Here is an 18,414-nt window from a genome sequence, read left to right as displayed (position 1 = left end):
GTATATTTTCCAGTCTTCTAAAACAACTGCCTTGGTGGCTTTTCTGAATTATTTAAAATAGAAATGTCAAAGATAGACCTGGCCATTCCCTTCTTTTACCATAACTCAATTACTATAATACAACTAAACTAGCTTGCATGCTAAGCCTTAGTTAGGATTTCTATTAATGTGATACAATACATGACCAAAGCAGCTTGGGAGAAAAGGCCTCCTCTTAAAACTACCATTCACATTTTGTCATCTAAGGAAGTCAGGCCAGGAGTCGTAGGTAGGAACCTGAAGGCAGCAGTACCACAGTAGTGCTGTTTCCTGGCTACCTCCTCCCTATGACCTGCTCAGACAGCTTTCCTGTGATATCCAAGAATGTTTGCCTGGAGGAAGTATCACCACAGTGGTCTGGATGCTTCTATACCAATCATTAGTAAGAAAGTCTCCCACAGGTATATCCACAAGCCAATCTGGCAGGGGCAATTTCTCAATTGCATTTCCCTCTGCTCAAAAGATGGTAACTTATGTCAAAACAAAAAGCTAATCAGGAAAATCAACCCCTTTTAAATCTGACACACACACACATTACTCTTAATATATAACCTTTACTTTCTTGTTCATTACCAACATATGATATTAATATCACAATACAAAACATTTCAACTTTTCAAAGTCCCACAATCTTGCAAAATTCAAACATTTTAAAATATCTTTATAATATTCATGTCTGTTTCAAAGTTCAAAGCCTGTCTAAAATACCTAAATCCTCTAAGATGTCCTTTCATTTGGAAATTCCAAAGTCATATAACATTCTCCAGTCTTTTTTTCAATGGGCTCCTGTGAAATAAAAACTAAGGACTCAAATTCTTATTACAAGGAGGCATTAGTAAGGGCATGATCACACACAAATCAAAGTGAAACTAAAATACAAAAGTATAAAAAACTCAATGCTTGACATCTAGAGCTCCTCACTTTTATCAGGACCCTGAGGGTCCAGGGTCACTTCTCTGACTCTGTTCTCTACTGCACACACATCGTTTCTCACTGGCTGGCTCCACTCCACAGCTTCTGTTGTCTTTTGCAGTCATCTCATGATTCATCTCTAAAATTTTAGGGTCTCCCCTGCAGCTGAGCTGTTCCACCAAAAATAGCCTCTCTTCAAAGATTCTGAGCCTACCACATGGTGCCAAGTCTCAACTTCTCTTTATGATTTGTTGTGGGCAGGCCTATGGGTGTGTGGGAAAGAGCCCACATCCCACCAGTGTTCCAGTGTTCTGGGCAGCCAAATGTGGGAGGACTGGAGGACGCTTTCCACACAGCCCTGGGTGGGCATCTGGCTGTGTTAAGCCAGATGGTGGGTGGTGGACAAGGGGCAGGCCCAGGTACCAGGTTCTCAGTCTCCTGCATCCCACGCTGGATATGATGGAGTAGCACTAGGGGCCCTGGGGCGGCACTCGGACCCAGAGATAAGGGAAGAGTGCAGTGGGAGAGGCAGGCACTAGGTGGTTCCCACACAGGTGAGAGTCCTTAGTCTGGTCCGTGGCTGCAGTGTAGGAAGGCCTTCTGGTGGGAGGTTAGACATGACTCCTTAGGAGAAAGCCTATTCCATCGTTCAAGCATGGTGGGCCTTGATGGTCAGAGACAGTCAGTCTATGGTTTTAGAGCTTTATTGTAGAAAGGCAGGGGGAAGAGAGAAGTTTAAAGAGAGAGAGAAAGAGAGAGAGAGAGAGAGAGAGAGGCTGGCCATGGCCACATGGAGAGAAAGGGGGAAGAGAGAGAGAGAAGGAAGGCTAAAGAGTAAGAGAGGTAAAAGCTTAGAGAATGTAGGAAGAGAGAGAGAGAGAAAAGGAGAGTTAGAGAGTAAGAAAGCTTAAAGAGAGTGAGGAGGGGCTAAGCAGCCCTTCTTATAGTGGGCTTTGTTATCTTGCTGTTGCTAGGTAACTGTGGGGAGGAGTCTAGCCAGAATGCAGAAGCTTGTGACATTGTCAGCATGACTGAAAGCCACACACTTCTCTTGTGGGGGCTGTGGAGGTGGTAACTTTGACAGGAGCTTGGGGTCCAGGAGACATGATCGAACACCTTCCATGTAGGTGGAAATCATCACACACAGGTCCCACCAGGGTTCAAGACCTCAACTTGACTGGAGACCAGGCTGTCTGTACATATCCCATTGCCCCACAGTTTGGGAGTTCTACTTCAACTGTGGCAGCATTTTCAGTAATATTCTTTGCTGACTTTTCAGAGGCCAAGCTTCTCCTGCTTTCTGTGGCCCTTTTAAGCTTCCATAACTAGTAATACCTACAATTTTTCTTACCCATTACCAAGTTTGGCTGCCAGAATTGAGGTTCTACATTTGTCACCTCTGGGCCATAGCTACTTTATGCTGACCCTGAGGAAAAATCTCCAGAAGATATTGTCTCAATGATGTTGGAGTCTTGTTCATCACAGCCAAGTCTTCAGCCCTAGTTGACCAAGTTTAATTCAAAATACTGAATAGTCTTAAAGTCTTTATGGACCACTCTAACTTCCCTCTGAAACTTCACAAGCTGGTTCTAGATTATCTGAACATTCACAGGTTTAGCTTCTTAGTTCCCCCAACAGCTCACTACACATTAAATACTCAAGAGATTTTTCCCCCCAAATTCTAAAGTCCTTTTACAATACTACATAAAATATATTCAGGTCTACCATAGCAATAACATATGATACACTTAGAGTTTCATTGTTGTGATACAACACCATGACCAAATGTAACTTATGGAGGAAAGAGTTTATTTCAGCTGGCAACTCTCAGATTACAGTCCATATCTGAGGGATACCAAGGTGGAAACTCAATATGCCTGGAGACAGCAACTGACAGAGACTGAGTCGGAACACTACTTCCTGGCTAGTTCTTCATTGCTTGCTAAGTTTATTTCTTTTTTTTTTAATTAGATATTTCTTTACTTGCATTTCCCCTCTGAAAACCCCCTATCCCATCCCTCCTCCCCCTGCTCACCAACCTGCCCACTCCCACTTTCTTGTCCTGGCATTTCCCTAGACTGGGGCATGAAGCCTTCCCAGGATCAAGGGCCTCTCCTGCCACTGACAAGGCCATTCTCTGCTACATATGCAGCTGAAGCCATGGGTCACTCCATGTGTACTCTTTGGTCGGTGGTTGAGTCCCTGGGAGCTCTGGGGGTACAGGTTGGTTCATATTGTTGTTGCAGTCTCCTATGGGGCTGCAAGCTCGTTCAGCTCCTTGGGTATAATAAGATCCCAACACATTAAATTATTTGGATTTATTTTTATATAGTCAATTATAATTAATAAAATGATACCAAACATTGAAAATAATAAAGTCACTCTCCTCATAAAAACATGTAACTAGAATGGAGTGACAGATGCGCGGAGGGTGGGAGGAGGGAGTGTTGAGGGAGGGGGGAGGGGGGACACAGAGGGAGGAAGAAGCAGCTGCAGTCAGCATCTCTTTGGTGCAGAGGGAGAAACTCCTTGGGCTCTGAGAAAGAATAATGCTGAAGCAGGCAGGCTGCTTGCTCTGGGGTTTGGCAGCAGCTGGCGGCAGCTCATCACCCCAGACACTGACAGCACAGCCGGCCCGCTCCCTCGCTGACTGTCAACTGTCAATGGAGCTGGAAAACCTTGTGGCCAACAAGGTCTAGCTGAAAGCCGGGGAAGGGGGTGGAGGAAAGAGCAAAGGGAAAAGCAAGAAGTGGAAGGAAATCCTGTGAAGACCCCCGAAGGGACCATAGACAGAGATTACTACAGTCTATGTGACAAGCAACCAATTGGGAGACTGCTTTTTCGACAGTTCTGTAAAACCAGGCCTGGGCTGGAGTGCTATATTCGGTTCCTGGACTTAGTGGCAGAATATGAAATTACTCCAGATGAAAACCTTGGGATGAAGGGGAAGGAAATAATGACCAAGTACCTCACTCCAAAGGTCACCTGGCCTATGCCTATGAGACCAAAGATGCACTATGCCTGGTTCTGACCATTATGAATGGTGGTGACCTGAAGTTTCACATCTACAACATGGGGAATCCTGACTTTGAGGAAGAGCGAGCCTTATTTTATGCAGCCAAGATCCTCTGTGGCCTAGAAGACTTACACCGTGAGAAAACTGTCTATAGAGATCTAAAACCCGAAAACATCTTGCTGGATGATTATGGCCACATAAGGATCTCAGACCTCAGACTGGCCGTGAAGATCCCCGAGGGAGACCTTATCCGTGACCGGGTAGGCACTGTTGGCTACATGGCCCCAGAAGTTCTGAACAACCAGCGATATGGACTGAGCCCTGACTACTGGGGCCTGGGGTGCCTCATCTATGAGATGATTGAAGGCCAGTCACCATTTCGAGGTCGCAAGGAGAAGGTGAAACGGGAAGAGGTGGGTCGCTGGGTTCTGGAGACTGAGGAGTTGTATTCCTCCAAGTTCTCTGAAGAGGCCAAGTCCATCTGCAACACGCTGCTCACCAAAGACTCGAAGCCGAGGCTGGGCTATCAGGAGGAGGGAAACACCGAGGTCAAGAGGCACCCTTCTTCAGGAACATAAACTTTAAGCGCCTGGAGGCTGGGATGATGGGCCCTCCCTTCGTTCCAGATCCCCGGGCTGTATACTGCAAGGATGTGCTGGACATTGAGCAGTTCTCCACTGTGAAAGGTGTCAACCTGGACCATACGGACGATGACTTTTACTCAAAGTTCTCTACAGGCTCTGTGCCAATTCCATGGCAAAATGAGATCATAGAAACAGAATGTTACAAGGAGCTGAATGTGTTCGGACCTAACGGTACTCTCTCACCAGACCTGAACAGAAGTCAGCCTCCAGAACCGCCAAAGAAAGAGCTGTTCCACAGACATTTCAGGCGTCAGCATTGAAGCAGCTAGTTTCGGCTCTGGCCTTGAAGTCAAAAGTGGAACCAGCTCAGAGCCCTCTACTTGGAAGCAGAACTTGTAGCCAGGAGAGCTTCCACTGTGGCTCAGTGGCCAGCAAAGCTCCAATGGGAACTAAAATAGGATACCGTTCCCCCAATAACAAACCTCCAAGTTTCTCAAAGAAATTTCCACTCAGGTCTGTTTTCCAAGGTGGCCCCAAGCTGGGGTGGACTAGAATTTTCCTCGTTGAACATTGCAATAGAAACCCAATGGGATATGACAGCTTGCACGGATTTTAATAGCATCCTAACTAGAACTGAATTTTGTCTTTATTATTTTTAAAGGAAAGCTTTGAAAATCTCTCTATTGTCTCTGTTTACATTTTGGATATTTGTATTTAAATGAAAGTCAGACTTTGAGGGTGTATAGTTTCTGTGCAGCCACTGTTAATCCATGTGTTTTAAGACATTTTAGATGGGGGGGTTTTACAAAAAATGTGACTCTAGACTTCCAGAACCTCAAAAGCGATAATGCTTTTATTAAATATAGAAAATATCTCACTTTTTACCTTAAAAAACATTTAACTATGCATACATTTATACACACACACACACACACACACACACACAAATGCAGGCATGCACGCATGTTGAAACATGCTACAGTCTTATTATCTCTTTCGCTAGCTCCTCCAATGGGGACCTTGTGCTCATTCCAATTGCTTGCTGAGAGCATCAATCTCTGTATATGTCAGGCACTGGCAGAGTCACCCAGGAAACAGCTATATCAGGTTCCTGTCAGCAAGCACTTGTTGGCACCCAAAATAGAGTCTGGCTTTGGTGATTGTGTGTGGGATGGATTCCAAGTTTGTTTTCTTAAACCATCTAGGAACAACTGCCTAAAGGTGGCACCATCCACAGTAGACTGGACCCTTCCACATCAATCATTAACTAAGAAAGGACATGGACTACAGGCTTGCACTCAGACCAGTACTCTTGGCCATTTTCATAATTGAAATCCTTCTTTTCAAAGGACTTAGTGTGTTTCAACATGCGTGCATGCTTGCATTCGTGAGTGTGTGTGTGTATGTAAATATATACATAGTTATATGTTTTTATGAGGAAAGTGACTTTATTATTTTATTATTTTCAATGTTTGGTATTATTTCATTAATTATAATTGATTATATAAAAATCAATCCAAATAATTTATTGTGTCTGGATCTTATTATTATTTCATTAACAACTGAAAAGTCTAAGAAGTGTTCAATTATAATGTAAATTTCAAAACATACATTAATTCTCTAGAGAAGATATGTAAATCACAATTCCTAAAGTTGTTAAGTCAGAGACTTTATAAATGCAAGAGAGTTATCATAATATAAACTAAGATAATGGACAATCCAGTTTATTATACAGAAAAAAATGATGCAGTAGGAAGAAAATGTCATTGGGCATAAGTGGGAATTGTTTGTAAAGGTTCTTGTGTTATTATTCTTCAACTGTTACAATAGTATGGTGTATACAAACCATCTTAAATCCAGGTTTGGACACAAGAAGGACCTTATCTTCTGCAATGAGCTGATAATTTGTTATTAGCAGCTGCATGAGCATGACAGCTGTGCTGGACACTCTGCTACTTCCACCATTGTATCTTAGAAGCAGTGTAGTGGACACTAAGTCCAGCTGAGTTTCCTCATATGTTTCATATTTTATTGGACATAAGAAGGTGTTATAGAAAACAATGTAATTGATGAATCAATGTCTGAAAATAAGAAATCAAAAAGTAAAACTAGTGAGATAAGAAGGGTATTCCCATTTGGAATCAATAAAATGTGAATCAAATATCAAAACTAACATTCAACCGACATTTGTGTGTGTTGAGTCTCATAGCAGCTTAATGGTGGAGCATGAGGAACAGTGGAACTGCCCTGCCTCTCACCATAGACTTTTCTTAAGTTTGGATTTTATGCCCCATGTATGATATGCCAAATGTAGAATTCAGCTTTTCCACTCAGCCTCTTTGTTTCCCCCAAATAACAAGACTGGGATAAATAATTTATGAATAATTTCTTAGCTAAAATGCTTTGGCTTATTCCCTGGCTAGTTTACAGCTTATTTAACTGGTTTAAAGTATTCTGTTTTCCATATGGTTAGTTACCACTTCTCAGGTTTATGCTACCTTCTTCCCCAGAGTTTAGGGCAAATTCTCTTTCCCCAACCTATCTCAGAGTCCGCTTTTTGTACTGCAATTTCCACCTTCCTCTTTCCTGCTAAACTCAAAGGCCAGTAGCCTTTTATTGACAAGTGAAGCCTCCATATATTGCTCAAGAGATTCTCTCTACAGAACAGTGCTTTCCCTTAGAAACTGATGTCTCTCAGTCAACAAAACCCAGAACTATGATCAGTCACTGCAGCTTGATGTGTAAAAATGAACCTCAATTTTTTTAATTATAAAAAATGATAACATATGCTTTACCACCTGAGGTTAGTGCTCAGAATAAGTGTTTTGTCATCCTATCTTGTGAATCCCAGAGGATGGTAGGCTTCATTCTGGTGGACAGACTGACTGGCTTACATTGCTTACATTGCTCATTTGCATGTTGTGTATTATGAGAATATCCAGGTTTAATAAATAAAAGTAATTGGTAAAACAATAGTTAAGCTAATAATCTGTTGTAAATACTTTTAAGAGCAGAAAAAGAGAGGGAATGTGTGACAAATGTCATTAGGCAATGTTTGACAATGTTATAGAGACAAACTCCTCTGTTGTTTAGTAGAATTTGCTATAAACCAATTTGATAATTTTTCATGAAATGTTATCAGCACAAGACACACAAATAGACTACAATATGTAAAGTGTATTTTGTCAGTCAACAGAACTCACTTTCCTTGCAGATAGTCTACATGGGCTGGTGTGAAGCACGGGAGCAGGAATCCCTCCAGGACCGTGTGTATACACCTGTGTTTCTTGCCCTGAGGGGCTCCTGTCTTTACAGGTTCCTCTCACCTCCAGTAAGTGTTTATAGCCAAAGTTTGAACTCCCAGATCTGTTTAGAGCAGGTTCACATCACCTGAGCAACACATAATTAACAATGTATTTTGAAAATAAGGCATTTAGGAAATCATTAATCTTTGTTTAAAATATTTTGCCAAATGTAAAGCTTTGAAGACATTAGATGTTTTTTTGCTTGAGAACCTGAAAAATGGAGCAAATCATAATATTGTTGTTAAACATTTCATGAAGACATTGGAAAGGATTTAAGAAATGTCCCTAAAGATATATCAAGCAATTTCATGTATTGAATGAAAAAGTAATGATGATAGGTAGAGTAAGAGATTTAAACATTTATTCTATATTAATGAACATTTTATTCCTTTTGTATCTATGGACTCTTTGAGAGTCCTTAGTCAGAATTTGGTTTCAGTTCATGGCCACATGGTTGTGTTGTACAGGTTAGGGCAGCACAATACAACATGCTTGGAGTACACATCGAGTGAGGAAGCTTGCCTTATGGCAGCCAGGAGGTAGAGAATATAGAAGGACTTCAGATGTTAATACTCCATGGAAGGTCATGTCCCTAATGACATAAACTTTCTTACATTATAGCCCACCTTCTCAATGTGCTGCCATGTTCCAAAATATAAAAGACCAGAAGTTTCTAACTTCATGTGTCTTTGGGGGAATATACAAGCTTGGCTGTTGGTATCACAGTTTAATATATGACCTTCCATACTGTTCAATTCTTCTGGAACCTAATCTATTTGTAATATGTTTTGTTGTATGTTCTATGTCTGTGCATTTATTTTCTTGAAAGGTTTGCTTTGAAAACATGTACCTTACCGAGAATTAGCACCCAATAAGTATTTATTGACTATAAACACAAGATACCATGCTGTTCACTGACAGATTTAATAATATAAATGATCTGAGAGTTCTCAAGTCTGAATTATTACTATTTTTAATGTTTATGTCCTTACAAAATTCAGAGAACCACAAAGGAAAAATAATAGTTTATATATTGTGCTATATTTCTACCCTGAATAATTTCTTCTGCTTGGAGAGATGAAATATTTTAGAATGACTTCAGAGTAGAGTTGACATCTTCACATTATCTTAATAATTTTAGAATGACTTTAAAATATCAATAATCTAATTTTAAATAATTGAGGCAATTATTGATGTCTATTTTCTTCTCTATATCTTACTAAGGAAAATGCATATTGAGTACTTGCACATTTAATATTTGTTTTAAAATAATACAAGAATTATTTTAAGACATAAAAGATTTTGTCAAGTAGAAATTATTACAAACAACATAAAATGTGTCCTGAAAAGAGGGAGACAACTCCTGACAAGTTTTGAAAAAAAAAAAAAAACTCAAATGCTATAGAAGGAAATTTATATGGAGTACCACTGAGAGACTACAGAAACACATCTATGAAAGCATAATTAACTAGATGAAACAGAGGGAAGCAGAAATGCCTTACTAGCACAAATGATCTGTTATTACCTGTCTTTTAAAGGTGACCACCTGGGACTGGACTCGAGCAGAGAAAACCTTCTCCGTGTGTGAGATCATGTGCAAGGTTCTCAAGGTATGTGCAGTAAGGACAAGCACTTGGATGGAATGTCTTCTGAAGTGTGGGTATCTGATCAGACACAGCGTGTAAAAACAATCTGTGATTTGAAGAGAACATGAACAGTGAGAGTATCTCAACATACAAAAATTCACAGGCATGCAGAGAGTAAGCTTAAGCAAGGAAAAAACACAAAATCCAAAGGAGAAAGACTCATTTTCTTTGTTTTGAGATTTGACAATCAGTGTATATCATATATTGGTTAAATCTTGGTGACTCATAGAACTCTCACAGCATCAAGTCATCAGAGATTCTTATCCAGGGATCCACCCCATAATCAGCTTCCAAACGCTGACACGATTGCATACACTAGCAAGATTTTGCTGAAAGGACCCAGATATAGCTGTCTCTTGTGAGACTATGCCGGGGCCTAGCAAACAGAGAAGTGGATGCTCACAGTCAGCTATTGGATGGAACACAGGGTCCCCAATGGAGGAGCTAGAGAAAGTACCCAAAGAGCTAAAGGGATCTGCAACCCTATAGGTGGAATAACATTATGAACTAACCAGTACCCCGGAGCTCTTGACTCTAGCTGCATATGTATCAAAAGATGGCCTAGTCGGCCATCACTAGAAAGAGAGGCCCATTGGACACACAAACTTTATATGCCCCAGTACAGGGGAACGCCAGGGCCGAAAAACATGGGAATGGGTGGGTAGGGAAGTTGCGGGGGAGGGCATGGGGGACTTTTGGGATAGCATTGGAAATGTAATTGAGGAAAATACGTAATAAAAAATATTATAAAGTAAAAAAAAAAAGACTGAAATGACTTATACAGTCTAGTGGATTAATTTGAAAGAACCATCAGTGCACGTTTTCTTTCAAAAATTTTTATTGTCTAGATTTAATGTATACAACATGAATCTATGGGAAATTATATTAATATATTGACATGCATATTACAATATATATTAGTATATTATGTATAATGAAATGGCACATGAAATACATTTGCATAATCTTCACTTCTTTAATCAATTGTTTTTCTTTTTGAGTAAAGAACAGATGAAATCCTGTATTGCTCTTCAGATTTGTACATGTTCTCTTCCTGTGTATCTGCCTCTTTGTGGCTTTTCACCTATATTTGTGTGGTTCTCCCACTGTCACACCTGTTCTTCATGTTTCCATTTCTATATATTTGAATTGCACTTTTCAGTGATTTTCTAGAGTCCAAAATCAAAGGAGCTCATTTATCCTTATAGCTAACTCATTTCATTTAGGTCATCTTACTGCTCATATTTGCTATATGAGATAGTGGGATCTTAGCCATTCTTTTTTATTATTATTAATTAGGTATTTTATTCATTTACATTTCCAATGCTACCCTATAAGTCCCCCAACCCCCCACTCCCCTCTCCCCCTACTCCCACTTCTTGGCCCTGGCATTCCCCTGTACTGAGGCATATAAAGTTTGTAAGAACAAGGGGCCTCTCTTTTCACTGATGGCCTACTAGGTCATTTTCTGGTACATATGCAGCTAGAGACACGAGCTCCGGGGGGTACTGGTTAATTCATGTTGTTGTTCCACCTATAGGGTTGCAGACCCCTTTAGCTCCTTGCATACTTTCTCTAGCTCCTCCATTGGGGGCCCTGTGATCCATCCAATAGCTGACTGTGAACATCCACTTCTGTTTTTGCTAGGCCCCGGCATAATCTCACAAGAGACAGCTATATCAGGGTCCTATCAGCAAAATCTTTCTAGTGTGTGCAATGGTGTCAGCGTTTGGGGGCTGATTATGTGATGGATCCCTGGGTATGGCAGTCTCTAGATGGTCCATCCTTTTGTCTCAGCTCCAATCTTTGTCTCTGTAACTCCTTCCATATTCCTGTTAATTTGAAAAATGAAAGTATAAAAGTATTAATGAATGCATTAAGAATAGCCATTCTTAGAGGTGGATAATATTCCCTTGTGTTTATACAACATTTTAGTCATTTTGTCTCTCACAGTTTCTTCAAGAGCTTCTATATTCTTGTTAATTTGAAAACTGAAAGCATAAAGGTATTACTGCCTTCATCTAGTAATGATTATATCTCCTCTGGTATAGGCCCAGAGCAGAATTGCTGCCTGGGTCATAGTTTTTCATTTGTAAATCCTTTAGCAATATGTATACTCTTCCATGTAATTGGTAATTTGACCTAACTCTCCACGCAGCTGTATTACATCTGTATTAACCTAACAGCCGGTGTCTTTTTCCTTTTAGAAAATAAACATGTTAAGTAATAGGAGGTAATACCTCCAAATGCTTTATGTGTGAATTTCCCCTATTAGTGATGTTGATCTTTATTGTCTGTGCTTATTGGCCAAGTTTTGTCTTCTTTAGAGAAATTCAGGTACTTTTTTCCATTATTTTAAATTTCATTGAGACTTTTATAAATATTTTTTGTGGTTTTTAGAAACATCAACTTGGGATACATTGTGGTAGTGCATGAGAAATGTGTGGAGTTGTCAAATAATTACAAGCAAGTATTTCCAAATGAACAACAGTGATTTATGAATAGAAAAAATTACATTTTCTACCAGTAACTATGTCAGATGTTGTGGTACAAACCTTTGATAACAGCACAGAGGAGACAAAGCAGATGAATCTCTAAATTTGAAGCCAGTTTTGTCTACATAGTAAGTTTTAGATCAGCTGGGAATATGTAGTAAGGCCTTATTATGAAAACAGGATTCTTGAAATATTGTATAGAAACTTCTAAACTGTAGCCACCCTTCTGTGCTATGGCAAAGCTTAAAACAGTTCCAAATCTCTTATGTGTGGCTTGATGCTGCTAACTTCTATTCCCTACCTTCTTGTGGTTTTCAGTCTCAAGTAACAGATATTTGGTTTTGCTTTTCTATGAGATTCACATAGGAAAGAGAATGTGCAGCATTTGAAGAGTAAGCCTGTCTTATCTCACTTAGTATAACACTTATCAGTTCCACAGATATTTTTTGCAAAATTTTTATCTATTTTTCCTTAAAGATTAATAACATCTCATTGTATACGTTTTTCTTCTGAGAACTCTCTATTCAGTTTCATAGTCCCTTTTTGCTTTTAAAATTCCAGTTGAGTGATCTGGTGTTATTCTAATGAGCTTGTGTTTATTGACTATGTGTTTCTATCTTATCATTTCTCAAGGTAAGTTTTAACATAATTTCTTTGTCTTGTGTACTTAGTGATTTCTTTCTGGACATTATCTAGTTTTGTTTCTTAAATGCCCCTTGTTTCTGAATTTATATCTCTTTGCCTCGTTCTTGGGAATTTTTCTGTTATGATTCTTTTGAAATATTTCTTATTCTCATAATCTTTCCAAAACCGGTATGATAGAGGTACTCCCTGTATCTTGTCTAGCATCTTTTGCAATAAAATTAGTAACCAGAAGCAGGAAAGATGGTCTTTTTCATGAGAGCAAATGACAGCAGAAATGTTCAGATGATTAGTCTAGAATGGTGGGTGATCGAGGCTGAGGAAGAGACATCCTTGTCTTGATGCTTGTCTTGCTGTTAAATGACTAAGTATTCTTTCTATTTTAATCTGTGTATCTTTCCTTTCTCCATATCTTTCTCATCTCTACCTGTATCTCTTTCTGTTTCTATCTCTTCCTCTATATCTATCTCTATTCCCATATATTTATCTTATTCTCTATTTCTATCTCATTCTCCATGACTATCTCTATATATCTTCATCCTTCCTCCTTCCTCAATAGTAGGTATATGTAGTGAGATTTGTGTATATGTGTGTTGTATATACATGTATTACATGCATGCTAGAGGCCCTGAGTTCTATACCTAATAATGAGAAGGACAAAAAAAAGATGGAGAGTAAGAATAAAGATAAATGGAGAAAAACACTTTGCATTTAAAATTAAAATAAACAATGAGAAAGTCATATATTAAAGACACAGATACATAGATGATTAAATATATTCCTATGCCTCGTGTTTAAAAAGCTAAATCCACTCTTCATTTTTTTCATTATTTTATTTACTTTACATCCCAATATCAATCCCTACTCTTCTCAGACTCCTGATCATACAGCTCCTTCCCCATTCTCCACTCCCCTTCTCATCTGAGACAGATGAACATCCCCTTCCACCTCCCACAGGACTAGGAACAGATGAGGCAGCCCAGTTAGAGGAATGGGATCTACAGGGAGGCAACAGATTCAGGGGCAGTCCCTCTCCAATTGTTGGGAAATCTACACAAAGACCAAGTTGTATAACTGCTATATATGTGCAGGAGACTTAGGTTCAGTTGATGAACAAGTGTAACATGTTCTTATTCAACAGAAATGCTTAAAAGTAACAATTGTGACAGGTAAATAAATTTTGAAACATATTTTAATAGTTACATTATATTGTAAAAAAGGAGAGAACAGAGACCAAACTTAATTAATATTGCGATCAAGTGTCTGTTGTAGTTTACTCTGTAGATGTTTTTAACCATTTTCAATCCGTTGCATTCAGTGCTTTTATAAAGCAATGGCATTGACCTTCTCCAGCACTGTTACTTGTATTCAAACAAATTCATTTGTTGTCTTCTGGAAGTTTCTGTGTGGATGCTTAATGACATTTACCTCTACACCCTAATCTTCCATCTGTTTAAGTATAAGACCTTTGATTTGTGTCTAAAACTCTTATGATACCTTTGATGTGATATCTCAGTTCTGTCCTCTGCTGAGACAAGGTCAATTCATTCTCAGAACCCTGTTGTATCAGTGCCTTCATTGCTCATCTGTTTGGGCTCTACTGGATTTTTTTGTAGCCTTAGTCCACAAATTCTTTCATTTTACTGTTTGCTCTGGAACCAGAGTCATTAAGTCCTAGTATCTCAGACTGTTTGATCTTTCTTCATGAGTGTCCTTATAGGCCACCCTCACTCTGTAGTGAAAGTCAAGGTAAATACTCTCTGAAGCTTCTAAGAGGCTCAGTCACTCTGTGTCATTTCCAACTTCTGTGATTTTAAGCTTTTTCTTATTCCACTCAGAACAAAGCTCAAGGACATAGAAATGTCATATGTTTTGCCAGGTGGGAAATGTCCACAACAAGATAATGTGCAATACATATCAGATGTGGAATTACTTCTAAGCATCTTTGAACTGTATGTCTGTGGTAGATATTGCTGTAGGCCTCAAATAAATGATTACTGAGGTAGTAAGATTACATAATTTTGAATGCTAATGCAAGATATTTTTAAAATTATATACATTTTGAAATAATATATAACAACATCTGTGACACAATGGGCAGCTAAAGAGACTGTAGGTGAAGTGACCATCTCTAGACCAGAGTCTTTTTTAGAAAGGTAATATGAAGCCACTCCAAAGATGCATTCTGTATTAATGAACACTTGCTGAATATATTTATCACAATGCATTCTTTCCATAAAAATCCATCACATTAACTAATCCCATTTTTTAAGACTATCATACCTTTTGTAGTTCCCACAGTCACCAGAATATTTACCCCTTCCCTGATAATGGCTTATACTAGTGCTTATGGAGAACAGTGAAAATCAGGAAACACAAAGTTTGCCCCATATTCAATGTTATCTGCATTATAGGAGTTCTTCCTACTAGTCAAGTCTTTGAAATCTGCAGAAAAAATTGAATATGTTGAGGCAGTGAGATATTAAAATAATGAAATGCTAAACTAGCTTAATATGAGGAAAGATAACATACCATGTTTCATGCACTTTGAACAGTGGAATTTGAGATGTGTCTTTATAATTATATTTAACAGAGAAAAATATTTTAAATAAACTACTTGTAATTTCTTTTTAATAAAAAATAAAGAAATTGTAAAGAAAAAAATCTCATAGGTCTGGAAAGATAGTTAGCCAATTAATAACGTGACTGATTTTCCCAAAGACTTAGGGATGATCCCCAGCTCCATGCTGAGGCTTACACAGGCCTGTATCTACAGTTCCAGGTGTTCCATTTCCTCTTCTTACATCTCCAGGCAAAATGCTCATAACAACTAACTAAAAGTAAAGCTCAAACTCAGTTTCCTTATGAGAGACAGTCATTATATCATCAGAAAGGAATGCATGTAAGAATATTGGAGAATAAATATCATCCTTCAGGCTTTAAACCCTAAGAATTGCAGTTCTATTCCTTTAGTCTTATATGTTCGAAAAAAAATTGTGAGATTAGTTTTAATTTGTTTTTATGGAAGGACTAAATGTTAACCTGTGACATCCTCATTTGCAGCTTCAAAGAATATAGAGTTTCTGTGCATGTGCTAATATGTCAAGCTATATCCCCTTTAGTTATTTCCTAGTATGATTCCATTTTTCTTGGAGGTAGAATATTAGAATTGAAATAGAATAGTCTTTGAACTGATATTTAAAATCATTAATCTCATTAGGCAACTATGAAACACATCTCATTTAATAATTCTGTCACAGATAAGTCATACTGGCTCATCATTTTAATTTATTTGCTTTTCCAGTTCTGATAATGCTGATTTTGACAGCAAGGTTTCTGTTTCCCTGTAGCAATGTCTTACAGAAAATTCCTTTGTATATTAACCAAAATAATAACAAAACAGACTAAAGTATACTAAATAAGAAATCAATAATGCAAATCAACTCTAATGATACAAGTCATTTACTAAAACTCTCTACTATGTCTCTACTTTTAAAAAATATCACATAAGAATTTTTTCACATGAACATGAAGTGCACATTCCCACACTGATCATTTATACACTTTGAACAAACTTTAGTTTGCTTCATTTTATTTTTCCAAATAAGCAAGAATACTATTTCAGTGAAGAAGCTTAAGCAGTTATGTGCTAGGATATTTATCAAAGGCATAATTATCATTGTCATAGAGAAAGGCATTTAGGAAAGATAGGCAGTTGGAGAGGTTAATTTACATGCTGCTCTGTGTAGCCATGAAAATTAATCTTTGTTCTGCTCCATGCAATCAGTTAATGCACTAATGTATAGTGAGTTGATATGATGACATTTAGACTCTGCTGAAAGAAAAGTCTTGGGAGAGTTAGACTATTAATTCCAACTATGGTGATGAGAAAAATCAGCTGGTGTTAACTACATTAAAAACATATTGTACTTATATATTTTATAATTCATGACTGTTCCATATAAATAGTTCAGGTCTATGAAACAGTCAGTTACTTGTTTTGCTTGCCTTACTTACAATTGCATGTATTGCTTCAACTGATCTCTAAATACAAAAAGTAATTGAATATATTGACAGAGCAACATGATGCTTCAGTAAATATATACACTGACTAATGTTTAAGTCAGGGTAAACATCCACCTTTTAATTATTTAATTATTTAATAGTTAAAATTCTTGATGCTTTTTGAGAATTTTATACATGAGTATTGTTTACATATTTTCTACTACATTCTCTCCCCCATTCAACGCCATCCATGTCCTCCTATTCTCTCTCTCTCTCTCTCTCTCTCTCTCTATTTCATGACAACTTTTGTGTACATACATGCATACAAATAAACATGTATTAAAAATACCAATTGGATCCATTTAGTGTTGCACTTACATATACATATTTAGAACTGTCAGTTAGCATTGAATAATTGGAATTATGTCTAGAGTATGCTGATTTCTCTTCTTGCAATTATTGTTTACCTATAAATTAGGCAGATTTTCATCTTTTGGTTGGCCTTGTGAAATGTCCCCAGTCAATGTTGGCATGTGGTCTGGTGTCATTATGCAGGTCTTGGTGAGATTTTTGTGGTTTAATTTCACTTTTATGACATAAAAATAATATTTTGCTGTAGATGTCCTGGTCCTCCAGATTTTACAATCTTACATATCTGCTTTTGAGATGAGCACTTAGCCTTGTGTATAGATTGTAAATGTGCCAACTGAATCTAGTTACCTCATGGTCACTCATAATTTGAATTTTTACAAGTTAACAATCTGTAATAGTCCCACTATGTTGCAAAAAGAAGTTTCTTTGGTGAGAGGTTATCCCGTCCCACGGGATTCAGTTATTCGTGGGTGTGAGGGGGACTGCAAACCTGGAAGGAAATGGGAGGAAGAGAAAGAGAAACAGGAGACCAAGAAGATGGTACCTATTGAGGTCTCGTTTGTTATGATGAGGTGCTTTCTTTTTAAAGCATACATCCCGGGGAATAGGGGAGGGGTCGAGGGGGAATTTTACAAAGAACAACGAAGTGGGCATCTGCTGACATGGGGGCTGAAGTCAGGCACCAGGCAGCGGGCACTCTGCATCTTATCTCTGGAACATAGATCCTCCTTGACAGCCTTGGGTGTCAGGCTGGGCTCAGGCGTAATTCATGTCCTTGGATAGCATGGGAGTTTAGGAAGAGATGGGGAAGAGGGGACAATTATTCAGCTTTTACAGCCTCGGGTGCCAGGAAGGGAATAGGGAGGAAGGAGTGATAACCAGCTCCTAGCATGAGACCATTTGGCCTGTTAGGGAGATTGTGAAGGGCTCGCTTTCTCATGGGATGGTCTCTGACAAGAGGTGAAAGCTAAACTTATCTATGGGTACAAGGATTGGTATTTAGAATTCAGTAAGGTCTTATATTGATTGATGAATACAGCTATGGTAGGATCTCCTTTAAGGTCTATGGGCACTCTAACCGTGAGTAGTTGGATAGGTTTAAAATATAAGGAATAAAATTCTCCCATTGAGCAGGCATTAAAGCAAACTGAATAATTATAGGTTACCACAAGGATAAAAGCGTCAATTCTTCATTCTTGTGGGTTTTATATAGGGCCAGTTATTGTTGTGCTTATCAGCTTTATAGCTTGGTAGCTTTACAATTTGTTTGTTTTTCTCCCTTGGCAGCTGGAAAAACTTTAAATACTATGAAAGTTCACCCTCAAGAAAGAGGCTTCAGTTCCAGCTGATTGCTTCAAGACCTGTGTTCAAAATGTGGTTGTCTTCAGCAATAGAGAT

At 38.4% G+C, this 18,414-nt stretch overlaps 1 protein-coding gene and 1 pseudogene across 17 annotated transcripts in view; both read left to right on the top strand.

Moving 5' to 3' along the window:
- Positions 1–18,414, top strand: part of Sntg1 (syntrophin gamma 1) — an 878,005-nt gene that overhangs the window by 771,832 nt on the left and 87,759 nt on the right. For all 17 annotated transcript variants that reach the window (XM_085835546.1, XM_085835535.1, XM_029469832.2 and 14 more), the window contains 2 exons: positions 7,766–7,882; positions 9,395–9,466. In XM_085835546.1, coding sequence (XP_085691672.1) covers positions 7,766–7,882; positions 9,395–9,466 — 189 coding nt within the window. The remainder of the gene's footprint in view (positions 1–7,765; positions 7,883–9,394; positions 9,467–18,414) is intronic.
- LOC110290135 (G protein-coupled receptor kinase 5-like) lies at positions 3,940–5,058 on the top strand (annotated as a pseudogene).

This window comes from Mus caroli, unplaced genomic scaffold, assembly GCF_978045245.1.
Source record: "Mus caroli unplaced genomic scaffold, Mus_caroli_1 scaffold_1, whole genome shotgun sequence".
Lineage (NCBI taxonomy): Eukaryota > Metazoa > Chordata > Mammalia > Rodentia > Muridae > Mus > Mus caroli.
The sequence above is the reverse complement of the archived record's forward strand: the minus strand, read 5'-3'. Positions and strand labels throughout refer to the sequence as shown.